General features: G+C 49.8%; 1 protein-coding gene across 1 annotated transcript; it reads left to right on the plus strand.

The window, feature by feature from the left end:
- The first annotated feature begins 4735 nt into the window (after positions 1-4735).
- On the plus strand, positions 4736-11006 carry LOC139162953 (zinc finger protein 202-like). The gene is made up of 6 exons (XM_070743866.1): positions 4736-4827; positions 5133-5736; positions 5988-6102; positions 6202-6269; positions 7870-7999; positions 10398-11006. The coding sequence occupies exons 2-6, from the start codon at positions 5323-5325 to the stop codon at positions 10454-10456; spliced, it is 786 nt and encodes a 261-aa protein (XP_070599967.1). The 5' UTR covers positions 4736-4827; positions 5133-5322; the 3' UTR covers positions 10457-11006.
- The last annotated feature ends 9858 nt before the right edge of the window (positions 11007-20864 follow it).

The following is a 20864-nucleotide window of genomic DNA, read 5'->3' on the forward strand; positions in this document are numbered from 1 at the left end:
ACTGGGTTGCTTCCCTCCCTCACAACCTTTTTTTAAAAAAATTGTTTCATTTTAGGCTCTTTTGTTTGTTGAAACATACAGGAAGCATTGAATGAAATGTTGTCTTTAGGTTTCACCAAAACATGGCTTCCGTTCAGATTTTTTCTAATGTGCAAAGGAGTCCAAGGTCACTTAAGAAGATATAAATGCCAAGAGACTCGGAGCAGGGGGGCCCAGTGGGAGCCACAGAGATGGGGGCACAGGGGGTTTTCTTTTCCGCTCTTCCAGTGAAGGGAACCATCCAAGGAGGGAAGGCAGCACCTTGGATGTCCACCCTTGTGTTGTATACGGAGCGACACTCACAAATTTGCATGCCGGTCGTGGATTGGCTAAGATGTGACTGGTAAATTGAAAGCGCTGTCAAACCTCTGGCAAGTCTCCCTTTAGAAGAAGCCACGCGGCTCCCGTCTTGCTGTTCCTTGTACTCTACGTAGCTCAAAGGCCTCCTGAGCGTTTCATCCGGGTGCTGCAGGAAACGTACTCGAGCTACAAGGTCTCTGGCTCTTATTGGAACATCACACCTTGCTTTGGGGACGGTTCTCTCTCTCTCTCTCCCTCTCTCTCTCTCTCTCCCTCTCTCTCTCTCCCTCTCTCAATTGAGATTCATGGCCATGGTCCACAACACCCCCATGGGGGCTTCTGCCCCTGATAAAGATCGAGACGTTCGGCTCTGGTCACCGACTGGCTTTCCCCCTCCAAAGGCCTTGAAAGTGGGAGGTAGTCGAAGTTTTAGGAGCTGAGTCAGAGAGGTCGGCAGTTTGGCAGGTCAAATCCCTAGTATAGGTCTCCTGGGTGAGCAGGAGGTTGGACTAGATGACCTCCAAGGTCCCTTCCAACTCTGTTACTGTTAATTAGAGGGTCAATCGAAGGGGCGGCCTCCATCCTTCCCTCCCTCCCTGCAGAGGTTTCGGAAGATGGGGGCAGCAGCAAATGGGGGAGTTGTGTCCCTGGGTCACAAATTGTGTTAAATGTCACCAGGAAAAGAGGGGATCAGTAAGGGCAATATAGAACCCTCCGGTGCTCCCTCCCCCTCCCCCAAAGACAGGAATCCTCCCCTCCTCTTCCCTTCTGCAGGACCCCAATCCCTGGAGGAGATTTTAGTATTTTCTGTGTGTGTGTGGGTTGGTGTTTCATGGCACCCCATTGTGGAGTTTTGTGTAAGGAAAATGTGGCTGAAATTTGAACACTTCCATTCCACTGGAGGACTGAGGCCGTGCAGGGAGAGTTTGAGGGCGTTTGATTCGTTTAGAAACATTTATTTCCCCGAAAATGGAAGACTTAAAGGATTTTTAACAGGGGAGTCAGGTGAAGGAAGAAGAGGAGAAACTCACCTGCAGGAGGCTGGATGGGAGTTGCTGGAAGGAGAAAAAAGGCCCTTTGTGGGATGGGGGAGTCAGAGGAGCCCCCTCCCCATTGATAGATTCCATTAACTTTCCTGACATGTCCAAGCTCTGCAAACAGATTTCTCCATACTGCTTTCTGCCTATCTAGACATGCTTGATCCCTCCATCAGGTGAACAAGGGATTGTCCAGATCACACACACACACACCCCTTAAAGGGAATACTTCCCATGGCAGATATGAAGAGAGGCGGCTCCATCACTAGAGACTTTGTGGAAGAAACTGGGCAGCCCTTGGACCAGAAGGACGTAAGGTCCCTTTTTCAGAGCCATTGAAACTTTGAGCAGTCGCTAAATGAAAGGCTATAACTGAAGGACTACTTGCAGTGGGTGACAGGACAAAGGAGCTGCCCCACATTGAGACTCAGCCATGGGTCAGAGGAGGAGAGTCCCTGAGCTGCCCGGATGAAGAATCCAGGCTTATTTTTTATTTTATTTTATTATTTGGATTTGTATGCCGCCCCTCTCCGAAGACTCGGGGCGGCAGGCTTGTTGCCTGCTGGATCCTGGCCAGTTCCCCAGTTCCGCTTCGGAGGAGCCCAACGCTTCAGGCTGGGGAAGCGAAGACCAAATGCCTCTTCAGCTGTTGTGGGTTGCAGAAAGAAGAGGTTCTCTCTCTCTGTATGTGTTTGTGTGTGTGTGTTAGTGTGTGTGTGCAGGGCCGCCGATAGGCCGGTACTACTGATACTGGCGTCAGGGGCCCAGCCAAATTGAAAAATGGGGGGTAGGCGGTTTTGCTGGCCCCCTGACGCCTCCAGTAATTTGTGCCCAGTGAGCAGCTCCTCACACAGGCGCAGTACCGGCCCTCTCTTGCCGGCTGCCTGCCTAACCAACGGGAGCGGGACTCATTTGCAAGAAAAAGGCGCCCCCTCTGGCCCTCGCGAAGCAGGACTCGAAGCCCCAATGGAGCCTTTGGCAGCGTGGTTCCTCCCGGAATAAAGTAAAGCGCACGGCGAAGGTAGGAGCCCCTTCGGGGTGGCGGTGTTGGGGAACGAGGCTTGGTCGGCCGGGTGATCGGCTCATCCGGGCTCGGGCCAGCAGAGTACTTTGCTTTTGCACCCTGTCGAGCTCCGTTGGTGCCAACCCAGCCCTCCCCACTTCAGAGAGAGGGGGGGGGAGAAAGAGAGAGAGAAAGGGATAGAAAGAAAGGGAGAGGGAGGGGGAGAGAAAGAGAGAGGGAGGGAGAAAAGAGATAGAAAAAAGAGAAAGGGAGAAAAAATAAAAAGAGAGAAAGAGAGAAAGGGGGAGGGAGAGAAAGAGAGAAGTGGAGAGAGGGAGAGAAAGAGATAGAGAAAGTGAAAGAGAGAGGAAGGGAGAGAAAGAGATAGAAAGAGAGTGGGAGAGAGAGAGAAAAGAGAGAAAGAGATAGAAAGAGAAAGGGAGACAAAAAGAAAAAGAGGGAGAGAAAGAGAGAAAAAGAGATAAAAAGAAAGAGAAAAGGAGAGAAAAAGAGAGAGAGAAAATCAGGTGGGGGGGGCACACCAATTTTTCTAGCCCTCAGATGGGCCATAGGGTTCCGGTGTATGTGGAGGGAGGGGTCCCCAGCTTCTGTTCTGCAGAGGGGAAGCCAAAGCCCCTGCGTGGGTTATGCAGAGTGCCAGTGTTTGGGGCAAGGTGGGGGGTGGGTGTCTTCCTTAACCCCTATTTCTTTGGCGGGGCTAAGAGGCCTGCCTAGGAGGGCTGGTGTGTTGCTGAAGGTCTTGTCAAGGGAGACCAGTGGAGCCCCCCCGCTCCCATCCCCAGGGAAGGGGGTTCTGGCATCACTGCCACTGGCTTTGGAAAGAAGCCCCTGGCCTCTTAACGGGTGGAGGGAGGGGTCCGTAGTGCAGGGCTGGACAATGGCTGAAGACCAGTTGACTGCAGCTTTCAGAATTCCTCAGCCAGGAATATGGAGAAGACAGTTTGAAAATTTAAAAGGAAAGGAAGGAGGGAGGGAGGAAAAGAAAAAGAAGAGAAAAAAGGAAACAAAGAAAAAGAAAAAAGAAAGTGAAAGAAACAAAGAAAGAAAGGAAGGGAGGGGATGGGGAGGGAGGGAGGAAAGAAGGAAGGAAAAGAAAAACAAAAAGAGAAAAAAGAAAGAAAAACGGAAGGAAGAAGGGAGGAGGCCCCCAGACACTTAGGCTGTACGGGGCCCCAAAATTCCTGATGGCGGCCTTGGGGGTGAATATTTTACCCCCTGGGACAGAAATAATGAGTCCTCTCCAAGTCATGAAGGTTTTACAACTGACCTTTGGCACCTTGACCCTGCAGCTCCCTCCACAGATTTTCTCTGGAAATCACCCGGTTCATTCCTCGCATTGGTGCACCGGAGTCCCCTTTTGATTGGCCCCATATTTGGTTTCTCCCTCTGCTGTTTTGTTTCCTTTTTCCCTCCAATTTGGTTGATTCCACCGAGATTTGAGTTGGGAATCAGCTTCTAAACCTTCGTCTCCCTCTCACTTCAGTTTCACTCTCAAGGCCTTTGGATGAGGAGAGGTGGTGAGTTCCCACAGCTGACCTTCTGGGTCCTTGTGAGGGGCAGCTCATCCCCTGCCAGAAGCCCCCACGGGGGTGTGGTGGACCATGGTCCAAGGATCCCAGTTCCTCTCTGGAGAGACCCGTCCCCTAAGCCAGGCTGGACTTCCAGGGTGCGGCCTTCCCTCCTTGGATGGTTCCCTTTGTGGGCAGAGCGGGAGAGAAACCCCCTGTGCCCCCATCTCTGGAGCTCCCACTGGGCCCTCCTGCTCCCAGTCTCTGGGCCTCCATTCCAGGGAGTTTATCCTCCCTCCCCGCAGGAAAGAAGGGGAAAAGGTCCATGTGGAGGAAACACGCGGCTGCTGTCCAAAGGAAGTGGGAGACACGGAGAAAAATCGGCCCTTTTCTATCCAGAGAAATGAACGTTCGCAGCAGAGAAGACAGTCGGGAGCCTCCTGAGGTAAATCTCACACAGCGCCCAGAGGAAAAAGGCGGGGAAAGGGGACACGCCCCCTTCCCACCCCCAGCAACCAATCAGAGCGCAGATCCCCTCAGGCAGGAGCCCGCCTCCCCTCAGCCACCACGGGGTGTTGGGAACCTTTGTGCACTTTCCTTCTCCAGCCATTAAATTCACTCTCTTCACATTGAAAGTCTGAGCTGAGATTGAATTGTCAGGCGCGTCTCTTTCCCGCCATTCCTCCCATCCGGGCACTTTGCCCCCAATCCACCAGGGGGTGTTGTCTGCCAAGGGAAGGGAACTCCCCATTGGCCCACCGGAGGGCGAACGTCACGGGGGTGGGGTTTGCAGAGGAGGCTGAGAAGGAAGTGACATCACTGAGCCTTGCCATTCTAGGACGCCCCACTCGCTCTCCTTCAACCCTGGTGCTCGATTGAGACCGAGAGCCCGGCGGGGAAACCCCCAGACGTGTCCCAGGTGAGGGGGGGCCCTTCCCGGTGCCCATGTTCCCCTGCCGCCCTCTCCCTGCAGTGGAAGCGGAAGAGGCGGGGGGAGGGGAGGAGGCGGGGTTCGCCCCAGGCTCCCCGAGGGCCCGATCCTGTCTCCGGAGGGGGAGAGAAGCGGGGCGGCCTCTGCAGCTGCCTCCTTCCCGGCCCTGCTCGGGGGACCTGGGCCCTGCGCTGGGATGAGCCTCTTGGGGCTCCGGGCAGGTTGGGGGAAGGTCGCTCAGGGGCTGAATTCCACCTTCTCATTCTGGGCCTTTGTTTTCCCTTCCACCTCAGAGACAGAAACCGGAAGCCATTTGGGGTCTTTGCAAGGCCCCATTTTCTCCTGGGGGAAGAAGAAAAGAGCGGGATCACCTGGAGGGATCCGTCCTGTGTTCCCAGAAATGGTCCCGTGAAGGAAAAGGCGTCTGGAGACCCACAAGAGTCCTTGGACCCTTTTGGAGTTGCTCTGCAGGACAGAGAAAGGATGGAGACCCCACCTGTTGCAAAGGGGGGAAGCGGAAAAGGCCCTGCAGCCGCTCAGCCTGGGAAGGGGGGGAAGCTCTGGACAAGACCCGGGCAGAAGATCCTGGAGGAAGAACCCATCCTCCCTTCAGAAGTTCAGCACTGGAACTCCATCCAATACTGGGAGGCTGAGGGTCCCCGAGGACTTTGCAGCCGACTCCACGACTTGTGCAGGCGATGGCTGAGGCCAGAGAAACACACCAAAGCCCAGATGCTGGACCTGGTGGTTCTGGAGCATCTCCTGTCCCTTCTGCCCCCAGAGATGGAGGGCTGGGTGCGGGAGTGTGGAGCAGAGACCAGCTCCCAGGCGGTGGCCCTGGTGGAAGGCCTCCTCCTGAGCCAGGTGGAGGAGCAGAAGGAGCAGGTCCAGTTGCAGGTGAGACACTTTTGGGAGCTCAGAAAACAGTAGAGAACATGGTTGAATACTTCACCCCTCCTTCCCAAACTTCTCTGGCGTTCATCACATGTGGCAATTCTTCAATTCTTGTAGGACATTGTTCCGTTCTTTCACTCAATCTCATGGGTGGATATTGGGGGCTTTGAGGTTGTGTTGGGAATCTGGGAATCCGCTTTGTGTTGTGTGATGTACATTAATTGTGCTTCTTTTTCCCTTCCTCCTGTTTGAAGTGCTGCACTGTGGAGATAAGAGATCCTGAGGGAAAGAGGAATCCATCAAATCCCCCTCAGGAACCAATTTCCTGGTGGATCCCTTCGGAAGATCCACGTCAGGACACCACAGAAGGTAATGGAAGATCCTCCGATGACCCATCTGTCCTACCTCTCTCTCTCTTCTCCTCCTATTCTGTTAATTATGCATTTTGAAATTATTTATTCCTTACAGAGAGACAAAGAATGAATCTTTCTGGTTATTGTGACGGAGATCAAACAGTGGTAGAACCTCCAAATCAAGTAAGAAAGGGAAAAGCTATGAGATTCCTATTCTCCTCTCAGGAAGTGAAGCAGGTGTGCAGAGGGCTCTCTCCTTCCATTTCCCCCCCTTGTTTGGCCGGATTATTTTTGTGTTCTTCCACAACATGGAGAGCAGAAGAGCAGGTTCAAGTTCCTTTTAGCCAGCACAGCTTCCTCTGGTTGTCTTCTTCTGCTAGGTATTCTTCCAACTTTGAGTTTAAAAGAAGCAAGTTTTTCCACAATTATTAGATTAAAAGCTTGTTCTAGTAGGGTATTTTGTTTTTCTGTCATGTTTTTGCTTATAATTTTGGTTTTATCAACATTAATTTTGAGACCAGTTATTTCCCCAAATCTGTGAAGTTCGTCCAATAAGATATGAGCTGATTTGAGTGGATCTTGAATTATGAATAACATGTCGTCTGCAAAGGCTTGAAGTTTGAAGTGTTCTTTTTTTATTTCGATTCTGTGTATTTGTCTATTATTTCTTACATATTTTAGTAATGTTTCCCTGGCAAGTATGAATATTAGAGGTGCCAGAGGACATCCCTGACGTACACCTCTCATTACTGTTATTTCTTCTGTAATAGATTTGTTGAAGAGTATTTTAGCTGATTGGTGTGAAGAAATGGATTTAATTAAATTAAGGAAATTATTGCCAAATTTCATATGTTCTATTTGTGCGATGAAATATTCCCAATATAAAGAATCAAAAGCCTTTTTTAGATCTATAAATATAAGGGCCATTGGTTTGTCGGGGGTTTTATTGTAATATTCTAGGGTGTTAAGTATGGCCCGAGTGTTATTACTAATATTCCTTGCTGGTAGAAATCCATTCTGCTCTGAGTGAATAATATTATTTAGAATCTTTTAAAAACGTTCTGCAATTATTGTCAAAAAATTTTTATAGTCTGCATTTAGTAAAGAGATTGGTCGGTAATTTTCTAGGTATTTTTTATCTTTATTTTCTTTCGGAATGATAGTGATGTAAGCTTCGGACCATGTTTTGGGAAGGTTGCCTTGAAGTAAGGCTTCGTTGTATACTTTTAACATAAGTGGTTCTAATAAGTCCTGGTGGTGTTTATAAAATTCCGGGGGGATTCCATCTGGCAACCAATAGTGGAGTCAAGATTCCAGGTGTGGTCTTATCAAGGCATTATAAAGTGGTACTAACACTTCATGTCATCTTGATTCTATCCCTCTTAATGCCGCCTCTGGTTTTGTTGGGTTTGGGTTTTTTTGGTGGCAACTGTACATTATTTGCGGACTCATATTTAAGTGTTTGTCCACTAGGACTCCAAGATCCCTGTTGCAGTTACTACTATTAAGCCAGGTATCACGTCTTCTATGCGAATGCATTTGGGTTTTCTTTCCTAAATGAACGTGGTTACATTTTTCACTGTTGATTTTGCTTTGTCAGATGGGGCCCATATCTGTTGATGCTTCTATATCTCCATCTTATATCCTGGAGTGTTGTTATACCTGTCGATTTGGTCTTGTCTACAAATGTGATGAGTTCCCCTTCCATCCTCTTGTCTAAATGAATGATGAAGATAAACAGATGTTATGAATCCTCCCGTTCTGTTCTTTTCCCCGTGTTCAGGAGAGTCCTGTGTCCTTCGAGGAGGTGGCTGTGTCTTTCTCTGAGGAGGAATGGTCTCAGCTGGATCCTGACCAGAAAGCGCTGCATTCGGAAGTCATGCTGGAAAACCATAGGAACGTGGTCTTTCTGGGTAAGAGTGTGACACCAATCAGAGTTCAAGAAGACAGAATATAGTTATTTCTTTATTTAAACAACCAATATAATGAGACATCGTCTCCTGGGCGGGAGAAGGAAAGGATCTGGCCTTCTGGTGCTCCAAGGAAGGAAAGAGTCAATGTCTCTTGGCTTAGATGCTTTCTGTGCCATTTCACATCTGTATTTTTCCATTTCTATTTGAACTTATATGTACAGGGGGTGAAAAGAATGAGGTGTGCTTTTGTGTGTCCTCTGGAGGCCATGTGAGAGGAGTGTGTTGTCATTTGTCTCAAACCTCCAAACTTGTGTGAGAACAGGACTTTCCATCGGTTCCTTTGCCTACTTGGGTGCATTTGCAGAAAGAAGAAGCCTAAAGTATTGGGAGATGTGTGAAGTCAGTCGTAGAAAACGTAGCACTATTGATCTCACGTGATATCGCACTATAATGCTCTAGGCCTCTGTTCCCGGCTACCCAAGGCCTGCACAAGATCCAGGGCAAAATGTTGGCCGAGAGAGGGAAGGTCCCTTCGTCTCCAAAGACTTTTGCCCTGGATCTCATGCAGTCCTCAGTTCTTAAAGTTCTTCAATGCCTGAAGGTGTGAGATCACATGATATTAGTAGCCTGGGATCTTGCACTACTGCTCTCGTGTGATCTATCCCTAAAGTACTTTAGTTCTCCGCTCTCTGCGAACTGACTCCTGTGCCACATCCAGAGTGATGGCAGTGTTCCAATATCTCAGGGGCTTCCACAAAGAAGAGGGAGTCAGACTGTTTTCCAAAGCACCTGAGGGCGGGAGAAGAAGCCACGGGTGGAAACTAATCAAGGAGAAAAGCAACTTAGAACTAAGGAGAAATTTTGAACTTAGAACTAAGGAGAAATTGAAGTGGCATTGGGGTTTCCTGTCTAAGCAGGGGGTTGGACTAGAAGACCTCCAAGGCCCCTTTTGTTTTTCTATTCCATTCCTTAATTCAAAGGTGACACTGAGTGAGATTTGTGTTTGTGTGTGTTTAATTGTAAAGAAAGGGATGATTTCTAGATATTTTCAACGCTTTCATGAAGTCATCATGTCAATATCACACCACTGTGATCATGCAAACATACAACCTAATGTAGAAGCTCCTATGGAGATTTACAAAGTGGCGCTCAGGGCGACAAGGTGCATGTATAATGTTGCCCTGATTGCATCTGCGGAATCCCCCCCCCCCAGCCGCCCTCTTTAGGGTGACTCGCTCCCTCCTTAATCGGGGGGGGGATGGATGAACCCTCGCAGAGTAGTGCTGAGGACTTTAACGGGTTTTTCGCAGATAAAATCGCTCAGATCTGGACCGACCTTGACTTCAGTTGGAATGCAGTGTTGGCTCACGACGAGTCAGTCGGGATGACGGGGGCCCATCCTAGTCCATCTGTATGGGAGGAGTTTGACTGGTAACACCTGATGAAATGGACAGGGCCATGGGCAGTGTTCTTCGTAAGCTGTGCGCCTGTGCACGCGCATGCCCCAAAATACCCCCCCACGCACCCTTTTCCACGGGCACGTGCTCCCCATCCCCCTGCCAGCCCGCGAGGGGGGGGCGGGGAGGGGCGGGCAGTAGGAGGAAAGGGAGCCGCAGCCGCCCCTGCCTCCCCTCAGTGCCTCTGACCCCCTCGCGCCCCTGGCCTCGGCCCCCCGCCCGCCCGATCTGCCCCCTCTCCTCCGCCGCCTCCTGCCTTGGGGCGTGACTTCTCCCGCGGCTACGGCTTTTCCTCAGGACGAAAGCGCTGCCAGCCAGGGGGCTGCGAGAGAGGGCTTTCTCCCTGCGCTTCGGGAATGCCCGCCCCGCCCCTCTCGTAGCCCCTTCGCTGGAAGTGCTTTCGTCCCGGACTTTCAGCAAGGGTGCTGCAGTAGAAGCAGGGCAGGTGTTCCCCAAGTGCCCTCACTGACAGAGAGAGATAGAGGGGGAGAGAAAGTAAGTGAGAAAGAGAGAGAGAGAGAAAGGAGGGGAGAGATAGCAAGAGAGAGAACAAGAGAAAGAAAGAGAGAGAGCAATAGAAAACGAGAGAAAGAGAGAGAGAGAGAGCAAGAGGGGGAGAGAGAAAGAGAGGGAAATGACTCTTGATTTAAAGCATATGGTAAAAAGCACCCAAATAATAACAGAGAAAAAAACCCCCAGCCGTTTGTGTGTGTGCGTGTGTGTGTGTGAACTCTTGAACCATTTCCAATAGCTCACCTGTTATTGTAAAGTTCAAGAATTCACACACACACACAAGGGGGGAGGAGACAGGGATGAAAAAAGAGGAGAAGATTGTAATTAATAGTAACAGATTTTGATTTTGTTTTATTATTAATTTCTTTTAATAAAAAAGGGAATTTTTTTCTTATTTATTTATTTATTTATTCTTCTATGCCGCCCAGTCCCAAAGGGAATGTCGCTCAGACACTATACTTTTCTGCCCACACCGAAAAAAAACTAGAGGGACCATTGGCCCTGGGAGCTGTGATTTCCGCCGCCTGTTTATCGGACCCGTCTCCCTCCTGGCTAGCTTCGGTCAGCAGGGTAATGACCCGGAGCTGGGTCCAAGAGATGACCAAGGCTTCGTTGAGGGAGGGGTGTAGAAGCAGGCAGCTGGTTTCTCACGAGGAATCCAAAGGAGGGAAAGAACTTCGGACCAGAAACTTCTCAGAATGAGACCACCACGTTTTTCTCTTTGGCGAGACCACCCAGATTAAATCCAGGACGACCCTTTTATTGAAAGCAAACAAAGCAAGGCTTCTGTGATGCTACATTTCACGTGGGTCACTTGCACCAATTCGAACTCATAACGTATTAAGCGTACAAAACATAACCAATAAAAACCACACACAACTTGTGCTGCATTCCAGAGGGCTGATTCATGAGAAAAAGAAAGCGAGAGCGAGGGAGGGGCCCCACCATAACTATGTCATGTAGTCCAACCTTCTATTGTTTGTACTCAATAAAAGAGATTATCCTGACCCTGATCGGGGTCATCTCGTCCCGAGGAAGCGCTTGTCCGAGGTCTTTCTTGCATGCGTCCCAATTTCACGAGCGGCCCGCCATTTGGGGCGGTGAAAACGCCTCAACCGGTGTCCCTGAAGTGATTCAATTCGACTTCGGGACCGGACAGGTCCTCCCCGATCGAACACTTCACTCGACACCTCCATACTCTTTCGGCAGAGAAGCCCACTGCGCAATTGGGGGCCGGTCGCCAGCAAGCGAAGAGCCCTCCCAGGACCCGTGAGGATGGGGGCAGAATTCTCTAAAGGGCAAATAGCCATTAGTCAAGTCCTCAATCATTGTTCTTAAAAATAATGGTAAAAATTTGTCAGTTCCCTCCAAGAAAGACCTGAATTGCCTTCTCAAGTAAATTTATCAAAATTGTCCTGCTTATGCAGAGAATTAAAATCTCGGTATGGATCTAATTGGGAGTATATTTTCGTGAGCCACCGAGGGCTCCTCCGAAAATACTCTCCACTTGACGGATTATCATGGAATGTTTGCAAATTCATGAAAACGCCACAAAAGGGGGTTCGGACCACCCCTCCGCCTTACGAATCTGACTCCAAATTGCCACCTAAATCTGATTCTACTTTTGTTGCGTCTTTAAATACGGGCCCAGCTCCATTCGTTGGGTCAATGGCCACACCATCAGGAGACTGGATGTTGGCGCTTGGTCATTTAATCACCCTGCTCCATAAATATGGTCTGCACGTCGCCCCTGAGCAGATCCGATAGGCAGAACCATTTTCTTACTTGGACAACAATTGATTGGCCTCCCATGCTGCTCCAACAGTACCGGCTCTTAAACTTAATTCTCCAACACCTCTTGTTAAATTGCAACAATATTTAGGATCAATAAATCGGGCACGCCCCTATATGGGATTGACTACTTCACAACTAGCCCCTTTATTCTCTGCTCTTTCATTGGGGTCTGCCCCAGGTGATCTCGTCCAGTTAACATCCGAACACCTTCGTGTAGTACAATTGGTTAGTGACGCCCTTCACAAGACCTGGGTGGTTAGAATGGAGGCTGACGTTCCACAGCTATGGTTCAAAAGACCTCTAGCTTTTTGATTGTGGAATGGATTCATTTATCTAACACTTCGCGTTCTACCATATCTCAAACACCAATTTTATTTGCCACCTTAATCAATCATGGGAGGCACCGTACCCGGCTTTTGGCTGGGGGGTAAGACCTTCTGTTTTATATGTTGTTGTAATCATAGGTTTATAGGCACTGAAATTTAGGAATGGAATATTACTGGAGAGTGATGTTTTAGCCTAATTGGGTGCTGAATAAAACCTTATTCTTCCTCTATTGAAAGGAAGCAAAATTCAGGCTGAGTAAGCAAGCTGCAGAATCTATGACCATGTGGAAAATAATTAACTTGATATACAGCATGAAGGTAACGTATAGCTAACTTCCATATAAGGAAATATATGCCTTTCTCTCATTTCTTTGCCAATCACCAGTAAACACACAATCCAGGAAAAGGCAAAGAATGGAGCTTCCATTAATTACCTATAGGGAAGCCACAAGGGAAGCCTTATATGGTGCATGAGTGAATGGTAGTAGGGGGATGGCTTAATGTATGTGGCGTTCGCGAATTAGTTATTCTGTACCACATGTCAGGAAAAGTGACACACAATAAAAGGAGAGATCTTGATACATTCGAGGTCGTCACATTGAGAGAAAATTCTCTTCGTTGCTTCATTCTGATGTGGCAATTATGGCATTCTGTGCCTCCCTAGAGGTCAACCCACTGGGGGAGGGCTGTTTGCCTTCAATATGTCCCTTGTTCTTTGTCTATATGGGAAAAGTTGCTTGTGAATTTTGAACCCCTTCAATTTGCACCTGCCGATTGGCCAGGGGATGTTCCTTGTCACGCTCCCCCAGACCCTCGATGGTCACTTTTGCGCGCGGTTCCCATTTTCTGGAAAAGCCCCCTTTCCGTTATCCCAAATGCAACCACAGTGTTTGCAGAGGGCAGTAAAACTTATGGGACATGTGCCTGGCAATCCAATGGTCAGTGGCAGATAAGGATAACGCCACCCCAACCTTCTGCCCAAAGAGCTGCCGTTTTGGCCTTTTCCCTTTTTTCGGACAAACCTTTTAACCTAATTTTGGACAGTTTGTATGTCACTCGAATTGTCATTTCCATGTATGATTCCTATTTGGCTCCCTAGCTACAGGTATAACAAGCAGGAAGAGGGAGATTGTGATCCCGCTATATAGACCACATCTGGAATAATACTGTGTCCAGTTCTGGAGACCTCCCCTACAAAAAGATATTGACAAAATTGAAGGGGTCCAAAGACGGGCTACAAGAATGGTGGAAGGTCTTGAGCATAAAACCTATCAGGAAAGACTTCATGGACTCAATCTGTATAGTCTGGAGGACAGAAGGAAAAGGGGGGACATGATGGAAACATTTAAATATATTAAAGGGTTAAATAAGGTCCAGGAGGGAAGTGTTTTTAATAGGAAAGTGAACACAAGAACAAGGGGACACAATCTGAAGTTAGTTGGGGGAAAGATCAAAAGCAACATGAGAAAATATTATTTTACTGAAAGAGTAGTAGATCCTTGGAACAAACTTCCAGCAGACGTGGTTGATAAATCCACAGGAACTGAATGTAAACATGCCTGGGATAAACATATATCCATCCTAAGATAAAACACAGGAAATAGTATAAGGGCAGACGAGATGGACCTTGAGGTCTTTTTCTGCCGTCAGACTTCTATGTTTCTATTGGGAGATGAACTTAGTTTGTAACCCAGTATATCAGATTAGGTGACGTCCCTGGGAGGGGTCTGTGTTAGGATATAACTAACCTGCATGTTGTTTTGTATGTGTGCACCCCAAGGGGGCACCGGGCTTTGCAAACTGCTTGGGACAGTAGAGAGGTTACTGTGCCCAAATAAACCCTGTTTCCTTCTCCGAAGTCTCCTTTGATTATTTCTCTCTAGGAATTCCAGGGAACATCTGTAAGGGGGGGGTGCATAAGCATAAGAGCACCCCTGGGCCTCCCCTCCCCATCCTACTCTCCTATTGTCCTATTGTATCCTTACTTTTTACTTACCTTTATACAAACTAGTATGCGGTATGTGTTTGAATGAATGAACAAATAAATAGATCGATGAAAGAAATGAAATAAAATAAAAATCTATCAATCAATCGCCAGGATCTGATGGCTTACATCTGAGTTGTAAAGGAAGCACCAGAGCTGATGTGGTTCGCAACCCATCCAGAAAAGGGGGGCAAACAGACCCAGGAAACTACAGACCAATCAGCATGAACTAAGTTATAATGCCCGTGTCCGACCTCACCTTGAGTTGCCGCATTCAATTTCGGGCTCCACACTACCAAGAAAAGGACATTGGAACTCTGGATAAAAGTGCAGAAGAGAGCAACCAGAATGATAAAGGGGCTGGACACCAAAAAAAAGGAGGAAAGGCTGCAGGAATTGGACATCGATGGTCTAGCAAAGAGCAGGTCCAGGGGGGACCTTCAAGTACTTGAGGGGCCGCCACAGAGAGGAGGGGGGGTGTCACACTGTTTTTCAAAGCACCCAAAGGCCAGAGGAGGAGCAATGGTTGGATGCTGTCCAAGGACAGATTCAACCTGGAAATAAGGAGGAACGTCCTGACGGTCAGAGCAACAGTCGCCTGTGGAGGTCGTGAACTCCCCAACACTGTAGACCATCAAGAGGACGCTGGTCTGTCACAGGTCTGGGATGGTACAGGGTCTCCTGCACAGCAGGAGTTTGGACTAGAAGACCCACAGGGTCCCTTCCAACACAAGCTGTAAATAAGTTGCATTAACAGAGGGATACAATCTAGGACTAGGGAGGTACTAATACCACTCTATAAAGCCTTAGAAACAGAGAAACGTAGAAGATTTGTATTTTATCTTAGGGTGGATCTGTGTTTATCCCAGGCACGTTTAAATTCAGTGACTGTGGATTTACCAACCACGTCTGCTGGAAGTTTGTTCCAAGCATCTACTACCCTTTCAGTCAAATAATATTTTCTCACGTTACTTTGTTCGTTAGACCACACCTGAGTGCCGCATCCAATGTTGTTCACGACACTATAAAAAAGGGTGTTGAGACTCCAGGGAAAGTAGAGAGGAGAGCAACCAAGCTGACTAGGGGACTGGAAACTAAGGCATATAAAGAACGGTTGCAGGAACTGGGCGTGGCTAGTCTCACGGAGAGACGGACCAGAGGAGACCGGAGTGCAGTGTTCCGGCGGTCAGCTCTGGTGAGCCTGCTGAGCCAGGGCTGTCAATCGCACTGGGGGCAGCAAGCAGGCCGTCACCTGTTGATGGTGTCCGTCCATCGTGTTCCAAGAGGACCTCGACATCTCATGGGTTGTGGGCTGTATGTGATGCGTCCGCAGGTGGTTGGTGAGGCCTCTATGGGCATGAAACGGTGGGCACCGTTGTCGCAGCACTTGTCGCTCTGGCTTGGCGGAGGGCTCGCTTCTCTTCTGCTCTGAATGTCCTTCTGGCCTCTGATGTCCGGCAGCCTTTGGTGGATCAGTGTGCGCCATGTCGGTCAATCTTGGGCCAGGGATTCCCAGAAGGTGGTGTCGGTATCGAGGGGCTTGCAAGCTGGCCCAACCTAACTCCCACCCGAGACCCCTCTGCAGCTGCCCATGGCCCACCCACCACATTTGGGAGGCTGCTTTGGGACACCCCCCCCCCATTTACAGCAGGGCCCTTGGGAGGTGCCCAGGGGCCCTGGGTGGAAGTGGGGCAGAGAAGAGCCAGAACTGGCCAAGCAAGGGGGCTTCTTGCAAAGGGGGCAGCGGGAGGGAGCGTCTCCCAGTGGCTGGAGGAGAGAGTGAGGGAAGCCCCCTTTGGAGTCTGGGGTGGCCTCTTTGGGCCTCCATCCGCTCTTCGGTTCCCTCAAGCTCAGCCAAGGGTCCCTGAGACTCCAAAGACCCCTTTGAGCTCCTAATCCCCTCCCTTCCCTGCCAGTTCTCCACGCAGCACCAAGCACCTTCCCCACCACCCCAACCCGGAGAAAAATCGGGTCTGGAGCCTTGAGTGCGAGTCGGGGCACCATTTCTTGGGTGGGGGGAGTGGACCTCACCAGCAAAGCCTTCTCTCAGCACCACCTGTCCGATCTGGGTCCGATGGAAAAGGCAGGACAACCCGCGACCTGATTCCTTCATTTTAGCCCTGGGAGAAAAGCATCGAGGCCTCTCTAGTGCTTCGTGGTGCTTTCTACAGCCCCCAACCATCTGGGTCCCCATTTGACCCACCTGGGAAGGAGGGAAGGCTGCGTCCACCTTGAGCTGGTGGTGAGATTTGAACTGCTGAACTATAGCTAGCAGTCGGCCGATGTGCCTGCAGTGCAGCTCTACTCTAACCACTGCGCCACCACCCTGCTCTTTAGAAGAAGGAGGCAGTTCAAATGCCCGGCGGCAATTCAGCCCCCGACCCTCCTGCCTTTCCCCGGCTGGGAGAGGAGGCCACCAGGAAAGCCTTCCCTCAGACTGATTGATATGCTGCCCAACCCCCAAAGGACTCGGGGGGGGGCTCACAACCTAAAAACCCCCCACACAATGTAGTTGATGGATTGATTGACTTACATACTTGTATTTCAACACACACACCCTCTCTCACTCCCCCCCTGCGCTGACCCTGCGAACCCTCCACCCCCCCCCCGGGAGACTCTGCCGAAGGGGGGGGGTTAGAAATCCCAGCATGTAAAGGTCCCGCCTCCCCGCCCCCTCGGGGGTGGACTGCGGCTGCCAGTGGAGGCTCTGCGCCCAGCCTGCCTGTCTTCGGGGGGGGGGGGGGGGCTGTTCCTGCCGCAGCTTGGAGGAAGAAGTCGGGGGGGGGGAAGTGAGTGGCAGGGGAGCCCCGCCTTCTTTCTACGGAGGACACGCCCACCGACTGCGGAGTGGCGGGAGCCCCCCGGACGGGGCGAAAGAGGGGAGGGGCCCCTCCCTCTGCCAAGAATGCCCCCCTCCCCGCCGACACCCGAGGAAATCCAGCCCCACCTTCACACGGAGATCCGTCCTCACCCCCCCCCCACACACACCCAGCTCCTCTGCCAGGGGGGCTGCCTTGAGAGGGGCCAAGTGGGGGGGGGGCAAGGAGTGAGGAGATCCCGGGGTCTCCCCATTTGCTCGGGGGGGGCAAGTGTTCCGCCCCACGAGCCCAGGACCCGCGTCCTTCCTCGGCGGCTCTGCCCTGGCGCCCCCCCTCATTCCCTGGCCTGCTGGGGGCCCTGGGGGCCGGAGGAGGGGCGGCCAGAGCCCCCACACTTTTGGGGAGGGGGGCGGGGGAGGGTCCCGAGGAGCCTTCGGAGACTCTGCGCGGCCCCGTGGTGGAGCTGAGCGAGCCGCGCTTGAGGAGAAGCCCCCGAGGGACGGGCCCGGGGGGAGGAAGGCGGGGACGGCCCCCGGGAGCCCAGAAGACCCTCCCCCCGTGGGCGGGGCCTCCCTCCCCACCAAAAGGGGCCAAGGGGGGGTGAGAGCGAGCAGCGTCCGCCCGGCAGGGGCCGCTGAGGATGATGGGGCGCCTCGTCCAGGGCCAGCAGGGGGCGCCCTCCACCCACGGGCCCAGCGCCCCCCCCTCCGCTGCAGCCCCCTCGCTCTGCAAAGGCTTTCGGGGTGGGGTGGGGGTGCGGGGGGGGGGTCTCTACAGAAGCTGCAACTGCACGGGAGCCTCGTTTTATTGATTCCTCCTGGTTGGTTGGTTGGTTGATGAGAGTTATTGCATTTTGTTTGTGTATTTATGCATTTTGTTGGATTTATTAGATTTTATTTAATTATTGTCCGATCTATTTATTTATTAGACTTATTAGATTTTATTATTTATTAGATTTTACTTATTTATATTTATTTTGTTTATTAGATTTATTAGAAATTAGTTATTTCTTTGATGTTTTATTTATCAGATTTTATTTATTTAATTTACTAGATTTTATGTAATAATAATAATTAATCATTTATTAGATTTGTATGCCGCCCCTCTCTGTAGACTCAAAGCGGCATTATTAAATTATTAGATTTATTATTTGCTTATTAGAATTTATTTTATTTATTTATTTATTAGGTTTTACATTTTATTCATTTTATTTATTAATTTATTTATTAGATTTCTGATTTATTAAAGTTTTTAGATTTTTAAAGATTTTTTATTAGATTTTATTTATTTTATTAGATTTTACTGATTTATTATTTTATTGATTTATTAGATTTTATTAATTAGATTTTACTTTTTCATTTATTTTATTTATTACATTTTATTTGTTAATTAATTTATTAGATTTATTAGATTCTGTCTGTTTGTTTAATTAATTGGATTTATTTATTAGATTTATAAGCTGCCCAGCTCCTTCCAGCCTCTGGGTGGCGCACAACAGTTGAAAGCAACACAGATCGTTTGTGGCGCCTGGTAAGGGGAAAAGGCAGCAGAGGTTCCCACGGATCCCATCGCAGCCGAGAGTTGAACTGGGGGGGGGCTGTTGGGCTGAGGATGTCACCTAGTTTGGTAATCGGAGATCCCCCAAGGACCCCCCCATTGGAGGGTGGGGGCAATCCTAATCTCTGGGGGGAGTTGGTTCCTGAGGGCCGGGGCCGCCACAGAGAAGGCTCTCCCCCTGGGTCCCACCAAGCGGCATTGTTTAGTTGACGGGATCAGGAGAAGGCCCACTCTGTGGTTGCACCTTACAAGCTTTCTCTTAACAAACGTTCAAAGTTAATGCAATAAGCTCCCTCCCCCCTCCCCGGTAGCCTTTGCGAAGAAGTCCCAAAACCACAAATGTTGTGGCACAATGACAAGTCTTTCATCGTCACGAACAGCTGCAGAGGCTGTGTAATAGTCGTCCCGAACGTTGCTGGCCGCAGTGGTGCTTCTGATGGGCTGTGAAAGACAGGCAAGTCCTCCCGAGGCCTGAACCCAGCTGCGAAGGGGGGCACGGGGCCAAGAGGCTGGAGAGGAGAAAGCTCGCTAGGTCTTATATAAATTAAGCGGCATATAAATTAAATAAACAAACAAACAAACCTTGGCGTGGTGAGGGGCCCGGCGTGGCAGATTGTGTGTGTGTGGGGAGCATTTTCAGAGAGGGTCTGCAACTTGGGCGTCCTCCTCGATCCACAACTCACATTAGAGAACCATCTTTCAGCTGTGGCTAGGGGGGCGTTTGCCCAGGTTCGCCTGGTGCACCAGTTGTGGCCCTATCTGGACCGGGACTCATTGCTCACAGTCACTCATGCCCTCATCACCTCAAAGCTCGACTACTGTAACGCTCTCTACATGGGGCTACCTTTGAAAAGTGTTCGGAAACTTCAGATCGTGCAGAATGCAGCTGCGAGAGCAATCATGGGCTTTCCCAAATATGCCCATGTTACACCAACACTCCGCAGTCTGCATTGGTTGCCGATCAGTTTCCGGTCACAATTCAAAGTGTTGGTTATGACCTATAAAGCCCTTCATGGCATCGGACCAGATTACCTCAGGGACCGCCTTCTGCTGCACGAATCCCAGCGACCGATTACGTCCCACAGAGTTGGCCGTCTCCGGGTCCCGTCAACTAAACAATGTTGTTTGGCGGGACCCAGGGGGAGAGCCTTCTCTGTGGCAGCCCCGACCCTTTGGAACCAACTCCCCCCAGATATCAGAGTTGCCCCCACCTTCCTTGCCTTTCGTAAGCTCCTTAAAACCCACCTCTGTCGTCAGGCATGGGGGAATTGAGACTTTCCCTCCCCCTAGGCTTATAAAATTTATGCATAGTATGTCGGTATGTACGATTGCTTTCTAAATTGGGGTTTTAAATTAACTTAAATATTAGATTGTTTACATTGTATTATTGCTGCTGTGACCCGCCCCGAGTCTGCGGAGAGGGGCGGCATACAAATCTGATAAATAAATAAAATAAATTTGTGGGGAACGCAAGGCATTTCAGTGGGTTGGGGGGGCTTGGGTGGTCTTAGGCAGGTGGCCTCTTCCATCCCATCCATGACCTTCACCAGGGGTGGGTTCTAACTTGCCTCATTGCTGCCGCTTCGCTTCCTCCCGAAAAAGCACTTTTTTTTAAAGCTGACAACCAAATGGCGACTCATGCGCAGTGCTGGAAAGCAAAAAAACCCCCACCCCACAACCCTGGAAAAAAAATCCTCCTCCCCAAAAACTCCCCCCCCCCCAAAGATGGCAGCGTCCAGGACTGGCACCAAGAGAGCTGGTTCTGTGAGGTCTCCATGGTGCCACCGTGGCACCACCGGGGGTTTGCTACCAGACCTATAAGCCCCGGTGTGAACCTCTGGCATTGCCCCTGAAATCCCTCCTGTGGCCTTATTTATTTATTATTTATTTTATTTATTATTTGGATTTGTATGCCGCCCCTCTCCGAAGACTCGGGGCGGCTCACAACAAGTGAAACAAATCATAAAAAGCCTCGTTTCCAGTAGCGGGTTGCTACCGGTTCGGTAAAGTAGCGGTCACTGCACTGCGGCCGCAGCTTCAGTTATCTTGCGAGTGTCCCAGTGAGGAAGCTCACCTGAGATATACATTCATATTTAGTGCTAGCCCAAATTCTGCATTTCTTAAGCCTTGACCAATGCCCCACATATATAGTTATGCTTGACATTTAGAGCACAAAATTACATTTTGTGTTTATAATCTGTGCCTTGCATCGGGTAGAACATAGCTGTGCTACAGGAAAAGGACATGGCTTTGATGGGGAAGAGACAGATCGTACACCTGCTCTCAAGGCCCATAGCTTCATGCACGAACCCACATACTAACCACAAGTTCCTTTTGGTTGTACATTCTGCACCTTCTACATTGTATTAACCCCTTTCTTTACTTTCTGAATAAAGAAACGTTGACAACTGGTAT

This window comes from Erythrolamprus reginae, chromosome 2 (assembly GCF_031021105.1).
Source record: "Erythrolamprus reginae isolate rEryReg1 chromosome 2, rEryReg1.hap1, whole genome shotgun sequence".
NCBI classification, from domain to species: domain Eukaryota; kingdom Metazoa; phylum Chordata; class Lepidosauria; order Squamata; family Dipsadidae; genus Erythrolamprus; species Erythrolamprus reginae.